Raw genomic sequence first — 17,668 nt, 5'->3', positions numbered from 1 at the left:
TTCCTTGGCTAGCGCTTGCAAGGCAGACACCTTACCTCCAGCGCCACCTACCTGGCCCCAGAAAAAGAACTGTTAGGTCTCCTAATCTCAGCAGTCGGGAGATTTTATAGGTGACTCCATAAGGAAGAATTGTGGGTGGAACAAACTTCAAAGGAGCTAGTGGTTTGAGTGAGGCTATAACTGCCAAGCAGGAAGGATCACTGCCCTATTTCCAGGCCCTTTTATTATAGGGAATGTGGAAGAGGATGATAGAGGAAACAGGCACGCATAGGGTAGAATTAGCATTTCGGTTCAAGCTAGAGGAAAAGGAACATTAAGTAGTTGAGAATCATTAATAAAGGTTTTGCTTATAATAGACCCAAGCGGCAGAAGTTAGCTGACTAGCTCAGAGCCACACAGAGCTGTTGAGAATAACCAAACCGCTATTCTCTTTATGTTTACGTGTGATAGCATACCTATACCAATAGGGAACTGCAAAGGCTAAGGATCTAGAGACCAGGAGCTGGAGAGCCTGGGCTCTTGCCTTGAGCGGGTTCAACTGAATTCAGTATGTGGCGTCCTACTTGGGCCCCAGAGCCTGGCAGAAGTAATCCCTGAGTGCAAAGAGTAAGCTTTGAGCCCCTCCTGGTGTGCCACACACACACCAAACCAAACATAAAAAAAAATGCTAGACCTAAGGAACTCAGAAACTGCGGTTAAGTAGGCGCATAAAGACAAGAATTGAGTGCTGAAAGGAGATAAAGTGATAGGCACTATACCCCTCACTAACAAACAATGTTGCAAAAGTGTTTAAATGTGTGTGTGTGTGTGTGTGTGTGTGTGTGTGAGAGAGAGAGAGAGAGAGAGAGACAGAGAGAGACAGAGACAGAGACAGAGAGACAGAGAGAGACAGAGACAGAGAGAGAGAGAGAGAAGAGAGAGAGAGGAGAGAGATGAGAGAGAGGAGAGAGAGAGAGAGAGAGAGAGAGAGAGAGAGAGAGAGAGAGAGAGAGAGAGAGAGAGAGAGAGAGAGAGAGAGAGGAGAGAGAGAATTATATGCTCCAAAGGACAGGAAGGGAAGAGGGCTTTGGGGATGGTGAGAGGGAAATTGGGGACATTGGCGGGAAATGTGCACTGGTGAAGGTACATTGTATGAATGAAGGGTGTCGTACACTGCTTGATTGAAACTCAATCATGAATAATTCTGTATCTGTGAAAAAAAAAACCAACTGTATTATAAAAAAGTAGAACTGTTTTGTTTGTTTTTTGGGGGCCACACCAGGCGGCGCCCAGGGGTTTCTCATGACTCTGTGCTTAGAAATAACATCTAGCAGGCCGGGAATCAAACCCTGATCTGTTCTGGGTCTAATTGCGGACAAAGCAAATTGCTATCTCTCCGGTGCTCCAAAAAAGTAGAATTGTTAACTTGAGACGTATCATTCCCACTTATCATGTGTTCTTCCCTTTGTATAAATAAAAGAAAGAAAGAAAGAAAGAAAGAAAAAGAAAGAAAGAAAGAAAAAGAAAGAAAGAAAGAAAAAGAAAGAAAGAAAAGAAAAAGAAAAGAGCCTGCCGCGCGCAATGCATGCTGGGTCTTGTAGTTCGCCGGCGCGGGCGGCGCAAAGGGCGCGGTGCATGGTGGGTAGCGAGGCGACCGCGGAAGTCTCGTGGTGCGCCCGGCAAGTCTCGTCTTCCCGGAGCGCGGGAATCTCGGTTGGTGGCTGCTCCCCGGAGGTAGCGGTGTCACTTTCCCGGGCCTGAGACTCTCAGTTTCCGGAGGACCGGGCGGCTCGGCGGAGGGAGGCGAGATGGCCCCGGGTTAGAGCGGGGGAGGTCACGGCGGGCACGCTCCGACCGGAGGCAGTTTTGGGGCCCCCTCGTTGCGCCCGCCCGCCCGCCCGCCCGCCGCGAGGATGAGCCGGGCGCGGCTGGCCGCCTTCGAGAAGGAGCAGCTCTGGAGGGTCCTGCAGGCCTTGGGCTTCCAGCCCGGCCCGGCCGCCGCCGCCGGGGCCAAGATCGAGACGCACACGCACCTCGGCGCGTAAGGACGGGTGCTGGCCGGGAGGGGCTGCGGGAGAGGCCGGCTGGGGCGCGGTGGGTGGGTGGGTGGGGGGCTCATGGGGGTCGCGGCTTTCAGCTTTGCATGCACGCTGGGGTCCCCATTAAAAGAAGGGCGGGGACTGACTACGTTCTTTGGGGCTCTGGGAGCCCTTGAATGTAGTTGCATTGTAGTTTTATTTCCTATTGATTTATTATTATTATTATTATTATTATTATTTTGCGTTTTTTGGGGGGGGGTGTCACGACCGGCATCGCTCAGGGGTTTCTCTTGGCTCTACGCTCAGACATCGCTCCTGGCTGGCTCGGGGACCCATATGGGATGCCGGGATTCGAACCACCAACATTCTGCATGCAAGGCAAACACCTTACCTCCATGCTATCTCTCTGGCCACTATTTACTTATTTATTTTTCTTTTGAATAGGAGTGGTGAGAGAGGGCAACCTGGCATGCATTATTCTAGTTATTATCAGGAGGTGTTTACCATCTTGAAAGAGATAACCTCTTTTAAATGTTTTAATAAGGTTGAGTATGGCATAAAGTTTACCACAGAAAGTATTTCTGGATACCCCCATACTGCACTTTGTGTGTATTTTCATCACTTTGTGAAAATTCACACTCATTTAGATCCATGAGTTTCTAGATTTGTGAACATTTTGTTGTGTAATTTCTTTTCTTACAAAGTTTTATTTTAATTTTTATTTTATTGAAACCATTGTAATCTACAAAGTACTTCATAACTGAATCAGGGCCATTCCCACCACCAGTGCCAACCTCCCTCCACCAGTGATCCCAGAGTACAGCCTATACTATCACCCTTTGCCCCAGGTCTTCCTGTATAACAGGCCCATTTAAGTTTAGATGGTTAAGTTTAAGTCTCTGTTGACTTTGGCTTTGATTATTTAGTTCTGTCCTTTTTTTTTCTCTATCTGAGACTACTTGGCCCCTTACTCCCATCCTTTTTTTTTCCCTTCTTAATTTTATAGAAAAAATGCAGAAATATGAGGTAAAACAAAATAATTCATGTCCCAAAGTTTTATGAAAAAGGCGGGAGTCCTTATTTAAAAGATAAAAAATATAAAAAAGGTAAAGTGGTAGTTTTTTGCATCGGCACAGCAAAAGTTGGGGGACAATAGAAAGGAAAAACCTTTGGCCTAAAAACAGGGAAACCCTACCATGAAGCATCCCACCATAAGACCACTACAGGCTCCGGCATACTAAGTTGACTAACCCCAAAGTCTTTTTTCTTGGTCCCATTGAAAGTTCTTCTCAATCATGGTTGTCGCAGGTTTCTGTAATTAGAAATCTTGGTTTATGTACAGATCCTATGTTGAAGTCAGGGTGTCATGGAGTGTGTTCTGCTTTCATCTCACTATTAGGTGGTAAGGCAGGAAAACCTGCCCTGAAAGCAGGTTGTTGCTGTTTTCAAGTCATCAGGGTGTCATTTGAACCCACACTGGAGCAAGTCAATGCAGGGCAGCAGTAGGGCCTTCCCTGGTAGAAGTCCAATTCCTGGTGCTGGTGTAGAAAACAGTGCAATTTCCATAGATGGGATCCAAGGTTCAGGGGTGAATGGCTGATGTCTGATCAACTGAAGCCAAGTTAACTGTGACAAGTGTTCAGGGTGAAAGTCCCCACTGCAATATAAAATTTATGAGCTCTTGTTTGTATTGGATAAGAACTTCTTTCTAGAGGCCAGAGAAATAGCATGGAGGTAAGGTGTTTGCCTTGCACGCAGAAGTTCGATGGTTCGAATCCTGGATCTCATATAGTACCCTGAGCCTGCCAGGAGCGATTCTGAGCATACAGCCAAGAGTAATCCCTGAGTGCTGCTGGTTGTGACCCCAAAACAAACAAACAAACAAACAACAAAAAAGAACTTTCTATATGTAAGATTTCCCCATTTTAATGTGCCAGTGCAAAAAGGATCAATGCCACATGATACTACTGGTGCATATGGGGCTAAAAATAACAAGCTAAACAGTCCTAGTAACCTGATCCTAACATGAACTCAGAACCCAAGAGAAATTTATTTACTGCAATTTCCTACTATACAGATCCAAAAAAGGAATGGAGGAAAACTACCTCTGCATAAGGAAATACACAATAAGAATTTTACCTATTAAGGGGCCAGATAGATAGCATGGAGGTAGGGCATTTGCCTTGCATGCAGAAGGATGGTGGTTCGAATCCGAGTAGCCCATCTGGTCCCCATGCCTGCCAGGGCGATTTCTGAGTGTGGAGCCAGGAGTAATCCCTGAGGGCTGCTGGGTGTGACCCAAAAACAAAAACAAACAAAATTATACCTATTAAGGAAATACATCTAAAGAAATATTTGAAGGAAATATACATAGCTCCTTTAAAAATACATATCCCCTTTAGAAATGGTCTTGAGGGACGGGGATAAAATCCAGAGCACAGCTTCAGCCTGAGCATGATGGACTTGTGGAGTCCAAAAAAAAAAAAAACTGGCTCCCAACAGTCACAGATCAGGAAATGTCTGTGAACTGAGGGTTTCTCAGAAACCAAATCCGGTAGCGAGCACCCGTCCACAGTGAAGGGAGGTTGGAGAAAAGAGCAAATCAGCAGTGGAGGTGGGAGCATCTTGGTCATTTTTTTTCTACAAAGTTACGCTTAACGTAATGATCCATTGATTCCATTTCTAGATATTTGCCTAAAAGCATTGCACTTTAGAAAAAAAATCATGCTGGTTGCATTACAGAGAGTTGTTTGGATGGGGGATCAGGTGTTTTCAGTTAGGTGATCTAACATGCCATGGAAACATGAAAGAGATTTGTTCATTTAACATCATTCAACAAATATTAGTTGAATACAGTATTAGACCTGGGGTAAGTGATGAACAGAATAACCCTTTTCCTTGCAAAATTTTATTTTAGATATGAACACATTGTCAACACATATCTTACTCAAAAATTAAGAATAATAATGTTTAATGGGTTGGAGGGGTTAAACATACGGTAGGACGTTGCCTTTGCACATGGCTCATCTTGGTGTGACTCCTTGCATCCTACCATTGTGCTCTCCTCCACCTCTCCAACCTATCCCTGCTATCACCACTAGGAGTAGTCCCTGAGTACAGAGCCAGGCATAACCCTGAGGGGTGCCAGGTGTGGTCCCCAAACCAAAATAAATAAAAATCGTTAAAGATAATAATGTTTAAGAGAATAGTGAAAAATATTACGTTTCAGAGATGATAAAGGGGGACTTGTATTCTTTGAGGAATAGGATCTTTCAAAAAAAAAGAATTATTTGACATTTGTGTAAGATTTGGGGACTGTTCCCAAGTTATAATTCATCTTGCTTTGCACTTGGCAGACTGACCCACGTTTGATCTCTGGTACCCCATCTGGCTCCCTGAACATATCCAGTATTTTTTTTTTTTTTTTTTTGGTTTTTGGGTCACACCCTGTGACGCTCAGGGGTTACTCCTGGCTGTGCACTCAGAAGTTGCTCCTGGCTTCTTGGGGGACCATATGGGACGCCGGGGGATCGAACCGTGGTCCGTCCTAGGCTAGCGCAGGCAAGGCAGGCACCTTACCTCCAGCGCCACCGCCCGGCCCCACATATCCAGTATTGATCTCTTAATGTAGAGCTAGGAGTAATCCCTGAGTACCCAAAACAAAAACTAAAAAAGGGGTTGGGCCAAAGCAGTAGAACAGCAGGTAAGGCACTTGCATAGGGCCTATCCAGATTCCATCTTTGATACCACATGTGTTTCCTTAGCACTGCCAGGAGCAATCCCTGAGCACAGAGTTGGGGTAAGCCCTGAGTCCTGGGCCCAAAACTCAAATAAGTATATAAATGAATAAGAATGAAAATTTTATTTTTAGTTGAGGGCCACATCAGATGTGCTCAGGTCTTATTCCTGGTCATATGCTCAGAGATCTCAACTGGTGGGCTCTGTGTAGTACTGGGGATCAACCTGGGTCAGCTGTGTGCAAGGCACACACCCTGCTGGCTGTACTGTCTCTCTGCCCCTACCCCTTTTTAACTTTTTAAAAAAAATCCACAAAAACAATTTGATAGTTCATGTGAATATTCATATCTGCCTGCCTGTCGTGCATTTCACTACTTCACTACCCCCCCTTATAAACCCAATGTAGTTTATTTTTATAAGTCTGAAAGCAAGAAATCATCCAAGCGAGATTCTTTACATTGTTTAATTTATAAAATATCCTGCGTGTGTGTTTAGTCAAATTATTTACTTTGTCGGGGCCAGGCGGTGGCGCTAAAGGTAAGGTGCCTGCCTTGCCTGCGCTAGCCTAGGACGGACCGCGGTTCGATCCCCTGGCGTCCCATATGGTCCCCCAAGCCAGGAGCGACTTCTGAGCGCATAGCCAGGAGTAACCCCTGAGCGTCATCGGGTGTGACCCAAAAAAACAAAAAACAAAAAACAAAAAACAAAAAAAAATTATTTACTTTGTCAATGATGTAAAGAACTTAAATAGGACTGGGCAGATAGCTCAAAGGGTCTGTCTTGAGTTCTTGAGCACTGGTGGGATCAGGGGTCTCACTTTCCCAGGCTGTGAAGATGGCTCAAAGGGCTGAATTGTAATCAGGAATCCTGGTTTCAGTTCCTGGTACCAACAGCACTTTATACCTTATTTTCCTGCGTATAAGACGACTTTTGAAACAAAGTCAACCGAAAATTGGGGGTCGTCTTATACGCCGAGTATATCCCGAAAAATGTTTCAATATGCCGCTAAACGAAAATTGTCTGAATATTGCCACAAAACGAAATTTTCAACCCGATCCTGCACCAATCACTACAAGGCTGCTTGGACCGCCTCTCTAACTCAGCCAATCCAAGCAGGCTTTTTATGCATGCAAATTAGACAATGTTCTGGGCCCGAATCTACACTGTCAGAAGCCTGCTCAGATTGGCCAGAGTCAGAGAGGAAGTCTATTACAGTAGAATCTTTGAACCTTTGCTTGTTGTGATTGGCTCCCTGTGGTACATACAGTTGCAGCATAGGATCGTTCTGTGTGATACAGCGAATATAGGCCTACACCTATGGTTAACTGCAAAATTAGGGGGTCGTCTTATACGCCCAGTCGTCTTATATGCTGGCAAATATGGTATGTTGATAGTGGTGAGTTATTTCCTGTAAAGTAACTATATAAAAATAATTCCTGGCGGGGCCGGGCGGTGGCGCTGGAGGTAAGGTGCCTGCCTTGCCTGCGCTAGCCTAGGACAGACCGTGGTTCGATCCCCCGGCGTCCCATATGGTCCCCTAAGAAGCCAGGAGCAACTTCTGAGCGCATAGCCAGGAGTAACCCCTGAGCGTCACAGGGTGTGGCCCCCCCAAAAAAAAATTTCTGGCAAGCAATTCAATAAATACAGGGTAGCTATTTTTATTGTTTATTAGTCAGTATTGGCTCATATCATTTCACAGACTATGGTTTTCTCTTAGTGATTTAGGTCTTCCTTTACTTGTTTTAGATTATTTTCACTGATTAAAGCCTTTTCCTACCAGCTTTTTTCTGTTTGACTTATAGTGTCAGAAAGTAAAACCTTGTATGTCTTTTAAAACTGTTTCTACCCTTCTTTATTTGTTTTTCGGCTGCACAGGACTTACTCCTGGGTCTATATTCAGTGATCACACCTGTTAGTTCTGGGAACTGCTGCCCCGTGTCAGGGTATGACATGGTTGCATGCAAGGCGAGTGCTTTACCCACTGTATTATCTTTCTGGACTGAGATTGTTTATTAAACATACACATGTGAAAAAAATAATTTGTCTGCTTAAAAAAATGAAAAATTAATTTGTGTCACTTTAACTTAGCTATTGGCTTTGTTTACTTTTAACCATTGCCTTTTCTCTTTTTATACCTTTTTTTTTAATCACTAGGAACATGTTTGACAAGCCGAACCATCATGCCTTTGAAGTAGTTTCTTATTTTCTGTTTCAAACACTGGACCAGTCTCTCACCAAAAATGTTTTCAAGTAAGCAAAAGACTTCATTTTCTTGTAGTCAATCTCAAATGAGAAAAATTACTATATCTTGAAAGAAGCCATAATTATAACTTTGTCTTTTTGACATTTTTTGGAATAAATATTCTCCAAATTAGTTATGATTCTTCAATTATGATTCTTTTAAGCCTGAGTTTCTTGAGTACTTAAATCACATATCTTAAAGTCATTGTATATTTTGTAGGTAAGACAGATTTTGTTGATAAAAATAGTTTCTAATATTCTTCATAGTCTTAATTATTAGGCAGAATAATTGAGCCAGGAAAATACTCATTATTAGAGCACATGATTCAGATATATGGGTTCAATTCCTGGAACAAAAGTAAAAAAGACCAATACTTCTGTCTTATAGAGTTGGTCTATCCATTCATCTGTATAGAGTCTTTTTTTTTTTTTTTTTTTTGTTGGGCTACACCTGATGTGCTTAGGGGTTACTCCTGGCTCTTCATTCAGAATGCGCTCCTGGCAGGCTTGGGAGACTATATGGGATGCTGGGGATCTAATCTGGGTCATTCAGGTTCGGCTGCATGCAAGGCAAACACCCTACTATTCTGTTATTGCTCCGGCCCCTATCTTTAATGTCTTAAAAACCTTATCAAGAAACTAGTCAAAACTGAAAATAGCTGTTAACAGTCACTACATTAATTTTTCTTTTTATTTTATTGAAACCATTGTGATTTACAAAGTCCTTCATAGTTGGTTTTCAGAGTTTCAGATATACAGTGAATCAGGGCCATTCCCACTACCAGTGTTGACCTCTCCCCTCCAGTGTTCCCAGAGTACATCTTATACCACCACTTTTATTTTTTTTTTTTTAATAAATTTAAAATTTTATTAGTGGGTAATTTTTTTCATTTTATAATATATATTTTTAATAATATTTTTTATTTAAACACCTTGGTTACAAACATGATTGTGGTTGGGTTTCAGTCATATAAGAGGACACCCCCATCACCAGTGCAACATTCCCACCACCAATGTCCCAAATCTCCCTCCTCTCCACCCCGCCCCCACCTGTACTCTAGACAGGCTTTCTATTTTCCTCATACATTCTCATTGTTAGGATAGTTCGCAATGTAGTTACTTTTCTAACTAAACTCATCACTCTTTGCTATACCACCACCTTTGCCACCGGCCTGCCAATATAACAGGCCCAACAGTCATACTTCTTTTATGTGTTTCTGTTCTAAAGAGCAATTTTATTTTAAACACTCATTTGGTTTATCAAAGGTCTAACTCTTTCACAAGCAGCATCTTTTAAAATTTAGAGACATTTTTTGTTTTGGTTTTTAAGCCACATCTGACGGCACTCGGGGTTTACTCCTGGCTCTGTACTCAAATTGCTCCTGGCAGGCTTGGGAACCTTATGTGATGCTAGGGATTGAATCTGGGTCTGACCTGGGTTGGCCACGTACAAGGCAATGCCCTACCGCTATGCTATTAGTTCGGCCCCAAAGTTTAGGGATTTAATAAACTGATTAAGATAGTCAATTTAAAAGGCAAAATTAATCTCAATCAGGGGTTGTCCCTGAGTATACAGGATCCTGATTAGTCTTTGTTTTTGTTTTTGTTTTTTGTTTTTGGGTCACCCCAGCAGCGCTCTGGAGTTACTCCTGGCTCTATGCTCAGAAATTGCTACTGGCAGGCTCGGGGGACCATATGGGATCCCGGGATTTGAACCACAGTCCTCCTGCATGCAAGGCAAATGCCCTACCTCCATGCTATCTCTCCGGCCCTGTGATTAGTCATAAATTTAAAACTTACTTTATTCCTAATAAAGTCTTGTCAATAAAAATTTAAAATAAAGAAAAAGAAAAGAAAAAATTTAAACTGTTAGCTATCTGTACATTAAATTTTGTTTTTTGTTTATTTTTGCTAAGTGCTGTAAGCCTTACTATTTTGCTTGTAGGCAGTATTACCATTTTTGTTTATATTTTAGTTTTTATTTAAGTATTTTTTGGGGGTGGGCACTGAAACCATATCCTGCTGTGCTCAGGATTTACTCCTGACTCTGTTCAAGCTTAACATAATTATTTTTATTCTTTCTGCATTGGTCACCTGAACTAAATATCTTGTCTCTTTAGTTTACTTGTAATACTTTTTTTTGGGATGGGGTAGGGTTTGGGCTATAATACTCAGGGGTTACTCTTGGTTTATCTGGGTTGCCAGGGATTGAACTGGGTTTGCTGTATGCAAGGCAGACACCATACCTACACTGTATTATCATCCGGCCCATTTTTTGTAGGATGTGTAATACTGATAAGTTTCCTTAATAATGTATATTTGTTGGGCCGGAGCGGTGACACAAGGGATAAGGCATCTGCCTTGCCCGTGCTAGCCTAGAACAGACTGTGGTTTCATCCCCCAGTGTCCCATATGTCCCCCAAGCCAGGAGTGATTTCTGAGCGCATAGCCAGGAATAACCCCTGAGCATCAAATGGGTGTGGCCCATAATCGACCCCCCAAAAATATGTATATTTGCTGATGTTGGAGCGATAGCACAGCGATAGGGCGTTTGCCTTGTACGCGACCGACCCAGGACAGACCTGGGTTCGATCCCTGGTATCCCATATGGTCCTCGGAGCCTGCCAGGAGCAATTTCTGAGCACAGAGCTAGGAGTAACCCCTGAGCGCTACAAGTATATTTGTTGATTATTTGCACTAAACAGAACTCAACCCTAAAGGTATTTAATTTTTTCTTTTTCTTTAAGGCCACACCCTGTAGTGTTCCTGGCTCTGTGCATCACTGCTAGCAATGCTTTGGGAAACCAAATGGCTTGCCAGGAATCGGACCCGGTTGGGCTGTATGGGAGGCAAACTTCCTGCCAATCACTGTAGAATATAAAAATGCGAAAAACGCAGTTTCTCAAGAGTTGGTGCTTTCTCTTTAGTCAAAATCTAGGAATGTTAAATTTTGATTCACTTAGAACATTTAAGTTTCCAGTTTAGGAGATAAACTTTATGTTTTAAATTTATGCTGTTTTTGTTGTTAGTTGTTTATTAAACTAATACCTTTATTTTTATTTTTAAGACATTGCTGGCCTCCATTTGATCAAAAACGGAATGCTGAATTTCGGAAACATTGCTGTGAATGGTTAAAAAAGATATCTGTAAGTATTTTTACTGGAAGATGCAAACTAAAACTTTTTTTCCTTAAATTTATTGAACTTTACATTTGTATATTAACTTTCTTTTTTTTGACTTTTGGGCCACACCCAGTGGTGCTCAGGTGTTACTCCTGGCAGGCTTGGTGACTACATGGGATGCCAGGTTGGCTGTGTACAAAGCAAAAGCCCTACTTGCTGTGCTATTGCTCTGTCCCCAAGTACATTAAATTTGTTTTATTGGTGAAATACTTTCGCCACTATTTTATTTTTTGTTTTCTGGGTCATACCCATGGCACTCAGGTTATTCCTGGCTCTGTGCTCAGAAATTGCTCCTGGCAAGCACCAGGACTGGATAGGATGCCCGGGAATCGAACCTGGGTCCATCCCAGTTGGCCGTGTGCAAGGCAAACTCCCTACCTCTGTGCTATTGTTCTGGCCCCTTTTACTACTATTTTAAGCAAGAAAATATTAATTAATATAATAGTCTTGATTGTTTTAACATTGTGATGTACCTAGTTGCTCATAATATAGTTGTTTCAAGCATTAAATGTTCAAACTAATATCACCAGTGTAACCTTCCCTCCACCAGTGTCCCCAGTTTTCCACCAACTATCCTAGTCTGCTGCCTTTTAGGCACAGACATATTTACTTCATATTGTCTGTTACAACAAAGGCAAATGGAATTATCAAAACTTAGATCAATGAGATCAATTTGTTTACTCTCAATGGTGATGTTTAAGTAATTGTTTAAGGAACTGATGGGCTGTGGTTGGTGCTAGTTGAGCCTTCTGTATTACTGTTTAGGATCACTGAGCTTAGTGGTCCTCTATGACACTTTACCATTAGAATTGCTGTGATCCTGCTAGGCTGACATTATTATGAAATTTTGAGTCGCTGTGTGGTGCTGGATCAGATCTGTAACAAATTTGGTGGCTTGGCCGTTTGATATGGTTAAACTGAACCTGTTTTGTCAGAGGGTATTGGGGTTGGTGTGGGCTGCTTTGCCTTTATGCAGAAAGGGGAATCAGTCTGATACCATTTCTAGAAAACCCGGAGTTTTCAACCCAGACCAAACTACCTAGGAAGAGTTGATAGCCCTCCTTTTCATTTGGGGCTTAGTAGAGGAGCTGGGCAGTTTTTTTGTGGGGAAGGTGGTGAGTGTGGCAGGATATTCCTGCTGCTGCGTTTTTCAGTGGTAGAGGAGTGGGGGGTGTGATGGGGGTGGGTGGGAAGTCTTTGTCTCATTTTAAGAATACTCCAGAGATTTCATCCCGTAGTCTATCCTGCTTGATAAGGGTCAGCTGCTCATATTACTTGCGTTCAGTTGTGAAGTTAGGCCGTTTATGTTGTAGGGTGTTGGATGTGGCTGTGGGCTGCTCTGGCTTCAGGCAGAAAAATCAGCCCACTCCCATTCTGTGAAGGCCTCCAAGAAGACCCCAGAGTTTTCAGTCTGAACTGTATTATTTGGGAAGAGTCAGCAGTTATTATTTTCTTTTGGATATTAATTGAGGAGAATTACAACTTTTTACTTTTTCTTTTCTTTTTTTTTTTGGTTTTTCGGGCCACACCCATTTGATGCTCAGTGCTCAGTGCTCAGAAATTGTTTCTGGCTTGGGGGGACCATATGGGACACCGGGGGATCGAACCACAGTTCTTCCTTGGCTAGCGCTTACAAGGCAGACACCTTACCTCCAGCGCCACCTCGCTGGTCCCAAGAATTACAACTTTTTTTCTTTTTTTTTTTTTTTGGTTTTTGGGCCATACCCGTTTGACGCTCAGGGGTTACTCCTGGCTATGCGCTCAGAAATCGCCCCTGGCTTGAGGGGACCATATGGGATGCTGGGGGATCGAACCGCGGTCCGTCCTACGCTAGCGCTTGCAAGGCAGACACCTTACCTCTAGCGCCACCTTCCCAGCCCCGAATTACAACTTTTTATTATAACTTTTTGTCACTAAGTTAACCAAAGTTAGGAAGTATTAAAAATGAAGCTATGGTGGGCCAGAGCAATAGCAGAGCAGTAGGGTGTTTGCCTTGCATGCCACCGACCCAGGACGGACCTGGGTTTGATCCCTGGCATCCCATATGGTCCCCCGAGCCAGGAGAGATTTCTTTCTTTCTTTATTTTTTTTTTTCCTTCGGGCCACACCCATTTGATGCTCAGGGGTTACTCCTGGCTAAGCGCTCAGAAATTGCCCCTCGCTTGGGGGGGACCATATGGGACACCGGGGATCGAACCATGGTCCTTCCTTGGCTAGCGCTTGCAAGGCAGACACATTACCTCTAGCGCCACCTCACCAGCCCCAGGAGAGATTTCTGAACACATAGCCAGAAGTAACCCCTGAGCATCACCAGGTGTGCCCCCCCCAAAAAAAACCCAAAAAAAAACAAAAAAATTAAGTTATGGATCTGGAGAGATACTATAGGTGTTAATATTTTACTTGCAGCCTATCCAGTTTGATCCCTAGTACTTTATGTGGTCCCCCAGCATTTCTGGTAGTGATCATGGAGCACAGAGCCAGGATTAAGTTCTGAGCACATTGTGGTGAAGCCCATCTGCTCTTCCACTGCTTCCCTCCCTGTCCCCCAGTAAAGAACTAAGTTGTGGTTAAAAATGAGTAGTCCATATTCCTTTACACTTCAAAAGGGATTCATTGTAAAAATAAGGCTATTTTTAAAAAAAATCCTGAAGTTTTTTTATAATCTTATTTGTGTTTTATTTTGTTTATTTATAGGCTGAATGTGGAAGCAGCTTTCCTCCTGTTGTTGGTTCGATATTTCTTTCTCCTGGTGGTTCTAAATTTATTCATCTCATGTATCATTTTGCAAAATTTGTTGCAGTAAAGTACATCAAATCTAATTCTAAAAGTAAGTTGAACTTTTAAAAATTCTTTTAAATTTATTTCCAATTTGCAAGTGAAGATTTTAGTTTTTGGGGTTTTTTTTTTTTTTGGGGGGGGGGGCCACACCTGGCGGTGCTCAGGGGTTACTCCTGGCTGTCTGCTCAGAAATAGCTCCTGGCAGCCACGGGGGACCATATGGGACACCAGGATTTGAACCAACCACTTTTGGTCCTGGATCGGCTGCTTGCAAGGCAAATGCCACTGTGCTATCTCTCCGGGCCCACAAGTGAAGAATTTTAATAAAACACGGTAATTGAAAAGAAATTTACCTCCAGATATAAATTTTTAGGGTGGATAGAGCAGTAGTAAGCACATAGAGTGCTTCCCTTTCTTTTGGTTAGTCTGGATTCAGTCTCTAGTTTCCCAGATTGTCTCACCAGCATCTCTAGAAGTGATTCCTGAGCACCTGTGGGTGTGGCCCCCAAATAAACAAATAGAAAAATGATAAACAATGTATTATTAGATTTGTAATTTGAAATTATTTAAATTATTATTATTTAAAATTATTGTTATTATTTCAGATTTTTCCATTACCTGCTGATACAGGGGCAGGGAAATACTTGCTGTACCAGACCAGATAGTAAAAAGTTGAATTGCATGGTCTCTTCCCATATCTTTTTTTTTCCCCCCCCATATCTTTTTTGTTTATTTGTTTGTTTGTTTTGTTTTTGGGTCACACCCAGCAGCGCTCAGGGGTTACTCCTGGCTCTACGCTCAGAAATCGCTCAGAAATCGCTCCTGGCAAGCTCAGGGGACCATATGGATGCCGGGGTTCAAACCACCGTCCTTCTGCATGCAAGGCAAATGCCCTACCTCCATGCTATCTCTCCGGTCCCTCTTCTCATATCTTTATTCTTTTTTTGTTGTTGTTTTGTTTTTGGGCTACACCTGGTTGTAATCAGGAATTACTCTTGGCTCTATGCTCAGAAATTGTTCTGGGAGGCTCGGGGGACCATATGGATGCCAGGGATCAAACCTGGGTCTGTCCTGAGTCAGTTTTGTGCAAGGCAAACGCCCTACCCATTGTACTATCATATCACTCCAGCCTCTATCTTTGTTCTTTTTAAGCTAATATTTTAAAGAACGTTACTGATAGGTAAATATGCTGCTCTATTTAGTTTTGCTCATAAAATTTAGGGAGGGAAGTAAAAAGATAACATGATAAACTATTATCCAGTTTCTGGAGTAAAACCATTGGCACTGCTAAGTTTCTTTTGGGGGGCTGAGTTATATTACAGTGGATAGGGCACTTGTCTTCATGCAACCAACCTGGGTTCAATCTCTGGCATCCTGTATGGTCCTCAAGCATTGCTAGGAATGTTTCTGAGTGCAGAGCCAGGACTAACCTCTGAGTGTGGCTGGAGTGGGGGAGGGGGAAGGTGAGAAGTTGCTCTTTGTAGATTGGAGGGATAGATAGTACTGGAGTTAAGATGCTTACTTCTTGGGCCAGAGAGATAGCATGGAGTTAAGGCATTTGCCTTTCATGCAGAAGGTCGTTGGTTCAACTCCCGACATCCCATATGGTCCCCCATGCCTGCCAGGAGTGATTTCTGAGCGTGGAGCCAGAAGTAACCCCTGAGCACTGCCGGGTGTGACCCAAACACCAAAAACCAAAAAAAAAAAAAAAAAAGATTCTTACTTCTCATGTGGCTAACCTGGTTCAATCTTGGTGCCCTATATGGTTCCACAACATCACCAGGACTAATCCTTGAACATGGACCCATGGTAAGCCCCACAGTCAGGTATGACCCTTAACTCATCATTCTCAAAACTAAGCAATAACCTAAGAAGTCACTTCTTGTTTTTTTTTTTTTTTTTTTTTTTTTTTTGGGGGGGGGGGGGTCATACCTGGCATCGCTCAGGGGTCACTCCTGGCTCTATGCTCAGAAATCGCCCCTGGCAGGCACAGGGGACCATATGGGATGCCGGGATTCGAACAACCGTCTTTCTGCATGAAAGGCAAACGCCTTACCTCCATGCTATCTCTCCGGCCCCAAGAAGTCACTTCTTAGTTGAACTGATACATACAACAGGGAAGAACACATGTTTTCTTTGTTGAGGGCCTGGTTTGATCCCTAACATTTATTTGTCCTTCAGGTACAACCTGGAGTGACTTCCTTTTCCTTCCTCATTTCCAGCACTGCTGAGTATGGCCAAAAGCAGGGCTCAAAAGATTGCTTCGAGATGAATAGCACATGGTTTGCATATGTTAGTTTAGCTGGCACCATAGGATATAGCCTTATAAACTGCAAGAACTCCCAGGTGTGGCTCTGTGACCTCCAAAGAGAACAGGTCTTAAGCTGTGTCATATTACCTGACTCTAGCTTGAATATTCTGGTCATTGGCCAAGTATTTTGGGAGGTAATCTCTGGGGTCTCCTGAGTTCTACTTGGGAGACCTTCATTTACCCCCAAAAAGTTGTTATTGTATCTTTTTTTTTTGTTTGGTTTTTGGTTTTGGGGTAATACCTGGCAGTGCTCAGGGGTTATTCCTGGTTCTGCATTCAGAAGTCACTCCCAACAGGCTTGGGGGAACATATGGGATGCCGGGATTTGAACTGGGGTCTGTCCTATATTTGGCTGCGTGCAAGGTAAACACCTTACCACTATGCTATCGCTCGAGTCCCCTAATCATGTATTTTTTCATAAAGATACCAAATTGATAATCTGGGTATTAAATTTTGATCATGTAAAATGATTCAACTTTAAGCTTCTTATTTTGTTTACTTATTTTTATGGTGATATGTGGCCACACTTGATAGTACTTGGAGCTACACCTAGCATTGGGTTCTGGAGGTAATGGTGAGACCATGGAGTATCAGAGTTGAGCCTAGATTGACACACATGCAAGGCATACTTCTAAACCCTTACACTACCTTTCTTAACTCAGATATTTTACTATAAATTTCTTTAAAATGTAAAAGTAGGTAATTCTTGCTTTTGTTGGAATTAGTGTTTACTTTTTGTGTTATGTGATATACCAACATTTAGGCAGCTGTTCTATGACTTCAGTTTCTTAAAGTTAAAAAAATATTTTTATATTAATTAATTTGTAATTCTGTTCTCTTTGATTTTGTTTGTATTCAATATAGATTCTTCCACATCTTCCATAGAGATATTTAATGAAAAGTCACAAAATTTGCACAGGTGCATTGCCAGATGCCATGTAGCACGTAACAGATTTTTACATACTTTGCAAAAACAAGATTGTGTTACCAGAACATATCAGGAAAATACACAGTAAGTAGAAAACATAGCAATTTTTTGAAATATATTAGTTAACCTTATTAACTTCAGAAAGGTAAAACTTTCCACCCAGTTCCCCTTCAGTTTCTATTTTTAAGCCAGGTAACTTCTGGATATCTTATTGCAAATCAATGCTTAGAGAAATGAAAGGTCACATTCAGTATAAAAAAATTCAGCCCTAGATCTCAGACATAGAACTGATACAGTTCTCCGCAACAGCTCCAGGAACCAAACTCTCTCTGAGACATTCTTTTTTTTCCTTAATTTTTAGTTTTTTTATATAAATATTTAAGCACCATGATTACAAGTTTGTTCGTAGTTTGGTTTCAGTCATAAACAGAATACCCCCCTTCGCCAGTGCAACATTTCCACCACCAATGCC

At 42.4% G+C, this 17,668-nt stretch overlaps 1 protein-coding gene across 1 annotated transcript in view; it reads left to right on the top strand.

Moving 5' to 3' along the window:
- Positions 1-1,892: 1,892 nt before the first annotated feature.
- The window catches only part of HAUS6 (HAUS augmin like complex subunit 6), a 51,078-nt gene continuing 35,302 nt past the window's right edge, over positions 1,893-17,668 (top strand). Inside the window, exons 1-5 of the mRNA XM_049769426.1 lie at positions 1,893-2,020; positions 7,911-8,006; positions 11,065-11,143; positions 13,874-14,006; positions 17,133-17,280. Of these exons, the coding sequence (XP_049625383.1) occupies positions 1,893-2,020; positions 7,911-8,006; positions 11,065-11,143; positions 13,874-14,006; positions 17,133-17,280 (584 nt within the window). The remainder of the gene's footprint in view (positions 2,021-7,910; positions 8,007-11,064; positions 11,144-13,873; positions 14,007-17,132; positions 17,281-17,668) is intronic.

This window comes from Suncus etruscus, chromosome 1 (genome assembly GCF_024139225.1).
Source record: "Suncus etruscus isolate mSunEtr1 chromosome 1, mSunEtr1.pri.cur, whole genome shotgun sequence".
Taxonomy (NCBI): domain Eukaryota; kingdom Metazoa; phylum Chordata; class Mammalia; order Eulipotyphla; family Soricidae; genus Suncus; species Suncus etruscus.
This window is presented reverse-complemented; position numbering and strand designations above follow the sequence as displayed.